The sequence below is a fragment of the Hylobates moloch genome, unplaced genomic scaffold, assembly GCF_009828535.3.
Source record: "Hylobates moloch isolate HMO894 unplaced genomic scaffold, HMol_V3 SCAFFOLD_3, whole genome shotgun sequence".
Lineage (NCBI taxonomy): Eukaryota > Metazoa > Chordata > Mammalia > Primates > Hylobatidae > Hylobates > Hylobates moloch.
The window spans coordinates 99,046,771-99,058,556 of record NW_026652278.1 but is presented as its reverse complement, the minus strand read 5'-3'; the positions used below and the strand labels follow the sequence as shown (position 1 = coordinate 99,058,556).

Here is an 11,786-nt window from a genome sequence, read left to right as displayed (position 1 = left end):
GAAGGAAGGAAGGAAGGAAGGAAGGAAGGAAGGAAGGAAGGAAGGAAAAAAGAAAATATAGGTTAATGTTTTTATAATTTTGAGCTGCAGAAAGCTTTCCTAAGCAAGAATAAAAACTCAAAATTATAACGGAAAAAATGGACAGATTTGACCTTATAAAGTTATTTTTAATACCTTATGGCCAAAGATAACAAACAAGAAGTGAAAGACTGACTACAGTGAGAGAGTACATTTGCAACATGTATAAACAAGTATGAATATCCATAAAATATAAAGATTTCAACAAATCAATAAGATAAAGATAAGCATACAGAAAAATGGCAAAGCTTTTAAAGGGAAAATTTACAGAAAAAGAAGTACCGGTAACCACCGCATAACTAAAAGTTGCTCCATCTCACTAGTAATCAGGGAAATGAAAATTAAACATGAGATTGATAAAATAAACAATAAAGACAATATCCAAATTTTGGTGGAAGTGGTAAGAAAAAGGGACACTCATGCCTGGGAGCTTGGAATAGAAACTCATATGGCCAAACTGGGGGACAATTTAGCAAAATCTATGTACATGTAAAAGGGAGTAAAAATCCTTTCAAATGGCAACTCCATGCTTGACAAATCTATCTCACAGAAATACAAACTCATATGCACAGTATTTTTTGTAATAGCTAAATGTTGAAATAACTTCTAATCATCTGTAGTAGAATAGTTAAATAAATCGTTACACCTGTACAGTAGAATTCTCTGCAGTCATAAAATGAATGTCATATATTAATTCATGTCTTGATATAGAAAGACTCCCAGATGCAATGTTAAGAAAAAGAAGTCAGGGGACGGTGGCTCACACCTCTAATCCCAACACTTTGAAAGGCCAAGGAAGGTGGATTGCTTGAGCTCAGGAATTCAAGACCAGCCTGGGCAACGTCATGAAATATAACAGAATAGAATACTACCAAACTATTAACTATGGTACCTTTGGAGAAAAGAACAAAATAAGAAAAAGGGGTGGTGAAGGAAGATGTGCATTTTATTATTTATATTTTTTAATTGTGACTAATATGCATTCGTTTGTAACTTAAAAATATGAACTTTGAACATCCAGAAGGAAATATAAGAAAAGAATACAAGCATATGTAAAGAAATAATTGTGCACTAAGGTGTAAATAGTTCTGCCATCTACTCTTTATTCATTAACTAGTAAAGAAATATAGAAGGCGAAAGAAAAAAATAATGGAACACATTTGTAATTGAAGTGTAACCAAATATGTAGATTACAGGCTGCAGTCTTCACAGTGCCTGTTATCCATGGAGGAGAGGTCTCTGTTTCCATGGCAACACTGCCTGCAGTAAAGAGAGCTTGTGAAAGAAATCCTTTTTCTCAGGAGGAAGTGCATGAAGTGTGTGCTAATTTACTGAGCGTAAGTTTATCTCTCATTGTTTGTCCTGAGAGGGACTTTTTTTTTTTTTTTTAACGCTCAATCACAAAATCCATCACGGACTTAGAATGGCAAAAGTCAAAATGAGATTTCTGGCTAAGCAGTCACCTTGTCTCAACTGCATCGATAATGACATCTCAAGGACAGTCCATCCTGACTCTGGGAGTCCCCAGACAGGCATTAGAACAGGAGTATAATCTTTCACTCCGTTTCTGGGTCAGTGGCACCGATTTTCCTGGGTTGCACTCTTTTTAAAACTTAATTTTATTTTTGATTGACAAATAATAATAATTGTACAAATGCATAACATACATAGTGATGTTTTGATACATATAATGTATGGTGATCAGATCAAGGTAATTAGCACATCCATCATCTCAAACATTTATCATTTCTTTGTGTTGGGAACATTCAATATCTTTCATATTGGGAAAGATTTATGCATAGATCTTACTAAATTGTCCCCCAATTTGGCCATATCAGTTTCCATCCCAACCTTTCAGACTTGCCTTTGAGAAAAACTATACATGGCAGGTGTTTGTTTATATAAATTACCTAAAAGTCAATATTTTCTATACTAAAATATAATCCTTAGTTGTGCTATGAAGGACAACTCTGGAGAATTGTTAACTGTCATCTCAGTTGAAGTTTTATTTTTTTTCATGTCTTTCAGACATCTCGAGATCTGGCGTGTTTTATACAGTTTGAAAATGTCAACATTTACTATGGGACTCAGCATAAAATGAAATATAAAGCGCCCACTGACTATTGCTTTGTTTTAAAGGTATGTTATAAGAAGTCATTCATTTACATTTATAAGCAATTTGAGTTAACTTTTTTTTCAAGGAAGAAAATGTTAAATGTTATATAGTTAGCCACATGTGTAACAATAAGGAATTGTTTAACCAAAATAGGAATGAGGGAAACATTTCTATCAATTTGGGGCATTTTCCCCAAACCCTCCTAACTGAACCTAAAACTTGAAGGTAACTCTGTCTGTGGATTTCTTCACTTCTGAAAATGAAAGTTCCACATTTTTTTTTTTTTTTTTTGAGACAGAGTCTCACACTGTCGCCCAGGCTGAAGTGCAGTGGTGCAATCTCGGCTAACTGCAACCTCCGCCTCCTGGGTTCAAGCAAGTCTCCTGCCTCAGCCTCCTGAGTAGCTGGGACTACAGGCGCACGCCACCACACCCAGCTAATTTTTGTATTTTTAGTAGAGACGGGGTTTCACAGTGTTGGCCAGGCTGGTCTCCATCTCTTGACCTCGTGATCCACCCACCTCGGCCTCCCAAAGTGCTGGGATTACAGGCGTGAGCCACCAGCACCCTGCCGAAAGTTCCACATTTGAAACAAATTAATTTATAATGTTATCAATAAGACTAAAAAAAGTTTTCAGTTCTTTATTTATTGGGCTCATTCCACCATAAGAATATTTTAGACATTAGAAATTTGCAAGATTTCTTAGACAACTTATAGAAAACAGCAAAAAAAATGTTGTTTTAATTACTGGGTCATGAAACTTAAGGTGTATATTGTCAAAAGGCAATATGTATTATCAAATGTTAGTTATGGTTTACATTTTTTGAGGCAGAGTCTCACTATGTCCCCCAGGGTGGAGTGCAGTGGCGCAGTCATGGCCCACTGCAGCCTCAGCCTCCCAGGCCCAAGCAATCCTCCTGCCTTAGCCTCTCAAGTATCTGGGACTAGAGGTGCACACCACCACACCAGCTAATTTTTGTACTTTATTTTTGTATTTTTAGTTGAGACAGGGCTTTACTGTATTATCCAGGCCAGTCTCAAACTCCTGGGCTCAGGCAATCCACCTACCTTGGCATCCCAAAGTGCTGGGGTTGCAGGCATGAGCCACCACTCCTGGCCAATTTACATTTTTTAAAATTAGAATCTCAGATCAGTCTGATCAGGAGATGGGTTATTACAACCACACATGTGATGTGTTACGGGTCTTTCTGTATGCCCACAGAACTCTGGATTGAGGACTTTGGTAAGTTTTTGTCTGTGTTTCTTTTTAGTCAAATACAATAACCAGGTGAATTCAATCATATTTAGCAATTTTGACTCCCTGAACAATTACAATCACTTATTGTAATCATCAAATAATAATTGGCTGAAATTCTTGGCTTTATCAAGGGCTCAGGATATTCAGTGGCTTTCATTCAGATGTCCTAGCCTTTTTTTTAATTCCTAAGCATCCACTTTTAATTATTTACAGATAATATTAATAATAAAAACTACTATACTAGCTCAGTCAGCCTGATACTCCCTCAGTGGTTCTCAACCAGGCATTTTGCCTCCAAGGGTCATTTGGCCAACCCTAAAGACATTTTTGATTGCCATAGCTTGGGGCATGGAGCAGGGACTACTGACATCTAGTAGGCCAGGTATGCTGCTAAATACCTTGCAGTACACAAGAAAACCCCCACACCAAAGACTTCTCTGGCCCCCAGTGTCAACAATGCTGCTGTCAAGAAACCTGCCCTAGACAGAAGAGCCCCAGAATAATGACTGTGAAAGCACTGAAGGCAAGGAGAAGGCTGGATCCATTCATTCACTCATTCATTTATTCATTTAATATTTGTTGAATGACAGCCAGGCACGGTGGCTCACACCTGTAATCCCAGCACTGTGGGAGGCTGAGGCGGATGGATCACTTGAGGCCAAAGATTCTAGACCAGCCTGGCCAACATGGTGAAACCCTGTCTCTACTAAAAATACAAAAAGTAGCTGGGCTTGGTGGTGTGCGCCTGTAGTCCCAGCTACTTGGGAGGCTTGAGGCAGGAGAATCACTTGAACCCGGGAGGTGGAGGTTGCAGTGAGCCGAGATCGCACCACTGCACTCCAGCCTGGGTGACAGAGAGAGACTCTGTCTCAAAAAAAAAAAAAAAGGAAAGAAAAGAAAAGAAAAAGAAAAAAATGTGTTAAGTGACAACTGTTGTTGAATGACAAGGATTATTATTATCATTATTATGTTTACTGCCACATTCCCATCACCTGGAATAGTGGAGTTTATCCCATCCCTGTCCTCATGGAGTTTACATTCAACGTGAGGAAAATGGCAAAGAACAAAAAATATGCAATGCGATGTCAAGTAGTAACAAGGAGCAATATGAAGTAGGACTGGGGCCAGGGCTGCTTTGGATGGGGTGTTCACAGAAAGGCTCTCTAGGAAGTGACATTTGACAAAAGATGTGAATGAAGTGAGGGAGCAAGAATTACCTGCAGTAGGAGCCCTCCAGGAATAAGAATAGGAAGTGGAAAGCCCTGAGGTGAGGGAGGTCTGTTTGGTCAGAAGGAAGAGAGATGAGGAGCACGCCCTGCCTGCTTCTGGTCCTCGCCCCTCCTTGTCTGTTCCTGATACAGGAAAAATAAGAATAATGGCAAGCACTTATATCGCATTTTCTTTATAGATGTGGTATGTGTGCAGAGAGACTCCCCAGCCAGGAAGTGGCCAAGTCAGAATGAGAACTCAGGCAGTGCGGCTCACAGGCCGTTGTCTCAGACAGTTTCTCAGGCCCCCAGAGAACTGGACATGAAGCATCGCCCACTACCCTGCCCCTCCCACCTGCCCTTGAGCCACATCTTCCCATGTTTGGAATCCTAAGACCCTGATAAATTACCAAAATGGAGCATTCCAACACACTTCATCGCCAAAGCCTTGTCCACACTTCTTAAATCAGGAGAAGGTTTTGGAGAAAGTTTCTGAAACACTGGTCGGTAAACTGGCTGAATCAGAGTCACTGGAGACTCATTACAAATGCAGGTTCCCAGGCCCTAGGCCCACTAAATCAAAATAATGATGGAACCTAGGGTTAGGGTTAGGTAACGATGGAGCCTAGGAATCTTCATTTTTCCTAAGCATGGTCAAGTTTTCTACTGAGTGTTAGAATGTATCCTCACTCTAACCATCAGTAGTCATGGCTTAGCTGGTGATGAAATGGCCTTCAGAGTGGGCAGACAGGATGAAAGTCTAGCAGAAGGAAGCAGGAGCCAAAATCCCAGGGCTGGGGTCCAGAAGCCAAAGCAAGGATGTCTGTTAAGAAAAAGACAAGGTCTCTGACAAGAGTTTCCCAGCATGGGGATTTAGACACAGTGAACAGGGGAGGGACTCAGTTTCTCAAACTGACACACCAGTTTGGGACTAGGACCTACAATTGGCAGGACTTGAACTGTCTGACCTAGAACATGAGGTTATCCTGAGATTACACCAAGAATAGAAATCTTAAGTCCCAGAGTATTGAACTAGAATTTCTAAAAATTCCTACTATCCAAGGTCTGGGTCTACAAGAGAGAGTTGAGTATCTCCCCAAAGGAAAGAGGGGGCTCACAGGTGGAGAAACCAGCAGGACTGATGGATCTGGGAGCAAGAGTCATGAGCAACCCTTGCAGAATGTGTATTTCCTTTTTTCTCAGGATGATGATCAGTTCTGTTCTAAAGCCAATTTCCTCATGTGCAATCACCCTGCTCATTTTGTTCTTAAGCATGCTTCTCAGTTCCCTCCCAAAATATTGAGAATTCTTATTAATTTGCTGAGTAAAAGGGTAACTGTTGAGGTTTGGAGAACCTAATTTGTTTATGAACGTTGTGGTCACTTATTTCCCTTTTTGTCTGCTGTTTTAAAAACATAAAAACGCTTGCTATTCTTTATTAGGGTGAGCCAATTTCCAAAATGCAAAGAATGTGTGTGTAGATTGCAAGAGGGATTAAGGATACAGGAAGGCATGTTAAGAGATTTAGGCCAGGTGCGGTGGCTCACGCCTGTAATCCCAGCACTTCGGGAGGCCAAGGCGGATGGATCACCTGAGGTCAGGAGTTTGAGACCAGCCTGGCCAAAATAGTGAAACTCCATCTGTACTAAAAATACAAAAATTAGCTGGGCGTGGTGGCACGTGCCTGTAATCCTAGTTACTCAGGAGGCTGAGGTACAAGAATCACTTGAACCTGGGAGGTGGAGGTTGCAGTGAGCCGAGATCATGCCACTGCACTCCAGCCTGGGCGACGGAGTGAGACTTTGTCTCAAAGAAAAAAAAAAAAGATTGCTTGATTTCATGGCCTGATAAGTCCAGGCTAAAGTTTATTCTTCAGTATGAGCTTGATGACTATGGTTGTTCATGAGAGGTGCTGTCAGAAAGACTGACCTCTGAGTCCTGGCCCTGTCGCCTAGTAACTGGGTCACTATTAAGATGCTAAGCCTCACTGCACATCTTCAAGAGATGAGAGCGTCCAGCCCTTCTTTTGAGAATTAAATATGATATGCCTACAAAATCATTAGTGCAATGTCCAGAAACATATCAGCACTTAGTAAGTGATAGTTATTATTGCCTTCTAGTATTAAATAAATCTCTTTATTAACCAGAGGTTCTCAAACTTTGGTATGCATCAGAACCATTTAGATTGTTAAGACACAGATTGCTAGGCCCCCAGGGTTTTTTATTTAGTAAGTCTGGGACTGGGCCCAGAAATTTGCTTTTCTTTTTTTCCTTTACATTCATTCATTTATTTTTTAATTGACACATAGTAATTGTACATTATGACACACAATGTGATGTTTTGATATATGTAAACATTGGGTAATGATCAAATCATGGTAATTAGCACAAACATTTATCACAAAATCCCCTCTTCTAGCTATTTGAAATATACAATGCATTATTGTTAGCTATAGTCACCCTGCCTTGCAGTAGAGTACCAGAACTTATTCCTCCTAACTATAACACTGTACTCGTTGACAAACCTCTCTCCCCATTCTCTCTGGTCTCTAGTAACCACTATTCTACTCTCAACTCCTATGAGGTCATTTTTTTTTAATTACACATATGAGTGGAATCTAAATAGTTTTGTATTTTCTTTATTCATCCACTGATGGGCATTTAGGTTGATTCTGTATCTTAGCTATTGTGAACAGTGCTGCAATAAACATGAGAGGGCAGGTGTCTCTTTGACATACTGATTTCATTTCCTTTGTATATATACCCAACAGTGGAAATACTGGATCATATGGTAGATGTATTTTCAGTTTTTTGAGGCACCTCCAAACTGTTTTCCGTAATGGCTAGACTAATTTACATTTCTGCCAAAGGTGCATAAGAGTTCTTGTTTTTCCGCATCCTCCTTGTCAGCATTTGCTATTTTTTGTCCTTTTATCTTAGCCATTCTAACTGGGATGATGCAAAATCTCATTGTAGTTTTGATTTGCATTTCCTTGATGGTTAGTGATGTTAAGCATTTTTTAAATTCCTATTGGCCATGTGTATGTCTTCTTTGGTGAAATATCTATTCACGTCTTTTATCCGTGGGTTTAAAAGACGAATTATTTGGGTTTTTTGCTAGTGAGTTATCTGAGTTCCTTATAAGTTCTGCTTATTAACCCTTAGTCAAATGTACAATTTGCAAATATTTTTTCTCATTCTGTAGATTGTCTCTTTACTTTGTTGATTGTTTTCCTTGCTATGCAGATTCACAGTTTTGGGTCTTTCTTTTTGTCAGTTTGTTTGTTTTGCTTTGTTTTGTTTTGTTTTTTTGAGACACAGTTTCACTCTTGTTGCCCAAGCTGGAGTGCAATGGCATGATCTCAGCTCATTGCAACCTCCGCCTCTCGGGTTCAAGCAATTCTCCTGCCTCAGCCTCCCGAGTAGCTGGGATTACAGGAGCATGCCACCACTCCCAGCTAATTTTTTGTATTTTAATACTGATGGGGTTTCACCATGTTAGCCAGGCTGGTTTTGTGAAACCAGCCTGGCTAACATGGTCAGGTCGAACTCCTGACATCAGGTGATCCGCCTGCCTAGGCCTCTCAAGGTGCTGGGATTACAGGCGTGAGCCACCTTGCCCGGCCAGTTTTGGGTCATATATGAACTATTTAATCTATTTTGGGTTGATTTTTGTTTATGGTGAGAAATAGGGGTCAAGTTACATGCTTTGCATGTAGTTATCCAATTAACCCAACACTGTTTATTGAAGAGACTATCTTTCCCTCAATGTGACTTTTTTGGTTTGTTTTTCTTCTTCTTTTTCTTTTTTTGGGGGGGCACCTTTATTGAAAATCAGTTGGCTCTAAATCATTGATTTATTTCTGGACTCTCTATTTTGTTCCATTGGTCTATGTATCTGTTTTTATGCCAATAGCACACAGCTATAGATTTGTAGTATATTTTGAAATCAGTTTGTGTGACTCCTCCAGCTTTGTTCTTTTTGCTGAAGATTGCTTTGGCTATTTGGAGTCTGTGCTTCCATATAAATTTTAGGATTTCTTTTTCTATTTCTGTGTGAGGTATGACATTATAATTTTGATACGGATTTCTTTGAATCTGTAAATTACTTTTGGTAGCATGGACATTATAACAATATTAATTCTTCCAATTTATGAACATGGGATATATTTCCATTTATATCCTCCTCACCTTCTTTTATCAATGTTTTATAGTTTTCATCATAGAGCTCTTTCTCCTCCTTGGTTAAATTTATTTCTAGGTATTTTGTTTTTGTGTAGGTATTGTAAATGGGATTGCTTTCTTGATTTTCAGATAGTTGTCTGCTGTTGCATAGAAATGCTACTAATTTTTGTATGCCGATTTTCCATCCTGAAACGTTACTGCATTTGTTTATTAGTTCTAACAGTTTTTTTGGTGGAGTCTTTAAAATTTTATACATATGAGATCATGTTGTCTGCAAACAGGGACAGTTTGACTTCCTCTTTTCCAATTTGGATGCCTTTTCTTTCTTTCTCTTGCCTAGTTGGTCTCGCTAAGAGTTCCAGTACTATGCTGAATAGCAGCAGTGAAAGTGGGCATCCTTATCTTGTTTGAGATCTTAGGGAAAAAGCTTCTAATTTTTTCCCATTCAGTGTGATGTTGGCTGTGGGTTTAACATATATAAACTTTATTACATTGAGGTATGTTTCTTCTATACCTGATTTGTTGAGATGCTGAATTTTTGTCAAATGCTTTTTCTGCATCTATTGAAATAAGCATTTGGTTTTTAATCTTTATTCTGTTAATGTGATGAGTCACATTTATTGATTTGTATATGCTAAACTATCCTTGTATTGCTGGGATGAATCCCACTTGATCATGATGAATGGTCTTTTAAATATGCTATTTAATTCGGATTGCTAGTATTTTGTTGAGGACTTTTGTATCTATGTTCATCAGGGATGTTGGCCTGAAGCTTTTCTTTTTTGTTGTGTCCATGTTTGGTTTTGGAATCGGGATAATGTAGGCCTCATAGAATGAGTTTGGAAGAATTTCCTCCTTTTCAATTTTTTGAAATAGTTTGTGAAGAATTAGCCTTTATATGTTTGTAGAACTCAGCAGTGAAGCCATCAGGTCCTGGGCTTTTCTTTGATGAGACGTTTTATTACAGCTTCAATTTCATTACTCATTGTTGGTCTTTTTAGGTTTTCTGTTTCTTCCTGTTTCAATCATGGTAGGTTATATACATCTAGGATTTTAGTCATGTTTTCCTAGGTTCTCCATTTTGTTAGTGTGTAATTATTTATAGTAGTTTTTATGATCTTTTGTATTTCTGTAGTATCAGTTGTAATGTCTTTCTTTTCATCTTTCATTTTATTTCTTTCAGTCATCTTTCTTTTATTTTTAGACTAGCTAAAGGTTTCTCAATTTTATTTTTTCAAAAAACTTACTCTTTGTTTTATTAATATTTGTGTTTTAGCCTCTTTTAGCCTTAATATTTCTTTTACAAATGAATGAAATTAATCTCTGTTTCATTTATTTGTGCTCTGATCTTTATTATTTCTTTTCTCCTACTAATTTGGGGTTTAGTTTGTTCTTATTTTTTCTAGTTCCTTGAGATGCATCATTAGATTGTTTATTTGAGTTATTTCTTTGGCTGAAAAAGTCTTTATCGCCTTCATTTCTGAAGAATAGCTTTTCTGGGTACAGTATTCTTGGTGTTTTTTTTAATCTTTTTTTTTTAATCTTTCACCACTCTGAATATATCGTGCCACTCTCTCTTGGCCTGCAAGGTTTCTGCTAAGTCTGCTGCCAGGCATATTAGAATTTTTTGTTTGTTATTGTAATTTTGTTATTGTTATTGTAATTTTGTTATTTGCTTTTTTTTTTCTTGCTGCTTTCAGGTGCAGCTCTTTGTCTTTGACCTTTTAGAATTTGATTATGATATATATTGGAGTATTCTGATTTGAGTTGAATCTGATTGATGACCTTTGACCTTCCTATGCCTGGATATTTGTATCTTTCTTCTGATTTGGAGACTTTTCTATTATTATTTATTTGAATAAACTTTCTATCCCTTTTCATCCTTTACTCTCTCTTTAATGTTAACGACATGTAGATTTGCTCTTTTGATGATGTCCCATGGGTCTTGTAATTTTTTCTTTATTCCTTTTTTTTTTTTTTTTTTTATACTTTAGGTTTTAGGGTACATGTGCACAATGTGCAGGTTTGTTACATATGTATCCATGTGCTATGTTGATTTCCTGCACCCATTAGCTCGTCATTTAGCATTAGGTATATCTCCTAATGCTGTCCCCGCCCCCCCCACCCCCCACCCCACAACAGTACCCGGAATGTGATGTTCCCCTTCCTGTGTCCATGAGTTCTCATTGTTCAATTCCCACCTATGAGTGAGAACATGCGGTGTTTGGTTTTTTGTCCTTGCGATAGTTTACTGAGAATGATGTTTTCCAGTTTCATCCATGTCCCTACAAAGGACACGAACTCATCATTTTTTATGGCTGCATAGTATTCCATGATGTATATGTGCCACATTTTCTTAATCCAGTCTATCGTTGTTGGACATTTGGGTTGGTTCCAAGTCTTTGCTATTGTGAATAGTGCCGCAATAAACATACGTGTGCATGTGTCTTTATAGCAGCATGATTTATACTCCTTTGGGTATATACCCAGTAATGGGATGGCTGGGTCAAATGGTATTTCTAGTTCTAGATCCCTGAGGAATCGCCACACTGACTTCCACAATGGTTGAACTAGTTTACAGTCCCACCAACAGTGTAAAAGTGTTCCCATTTCTCCACATCCTCTCCAGCACCTGTTGTTTCCTGATTTTTTAATGATGGCCATTCTAACTGGTGTGAGATGGTATCTCACTGTGGTTTTGATTTGCATTTCTCTGATGGCCAGTGATGATGAGCATTTCTTCATGTGTTTTCTGGCTGCATAAATGTCTTCTTTTGAGAAGTGTCTGTTCATGTCCTTTGCCCACTTTTTGATGGGGTTGTTTGTTTTTTTCTTGTAAATTTGTTTGAGTTCATTGTAGATTCTGGATATTAGCCCTTTGTCAGATGAGTAGGTTGCAAAAATTTTCTCCCATTCTGTAGGTTGCCTGTTCACTCTGATG

At 38.3% G+C, this 11,786-nt stretch overlaps 1 protein-coding gene across 1 annotated transcript in view; it reads left to right on the top strand.

The window, feature by feature from the left end:
• Positions 1–11,786, top strand: part of LOC116462420 (amyloid beta A4 precursor protein-binding family B member 1-interacting protein) — a 135,277-nt gene that overhangs the window by 98,088 nt on the left and 25,403 nt on the right. Inside the window, exon 11 of the mRNA XM_032144904.2 lies at positions 2,107–2,217. Coding sequence (XP_032000795.1) covers positions 2,107–2,217 — 111 coding nt within the window. The remainder of the gene's footprint in view (positions 1–2,106; positions 2,218–11,786) is intronic.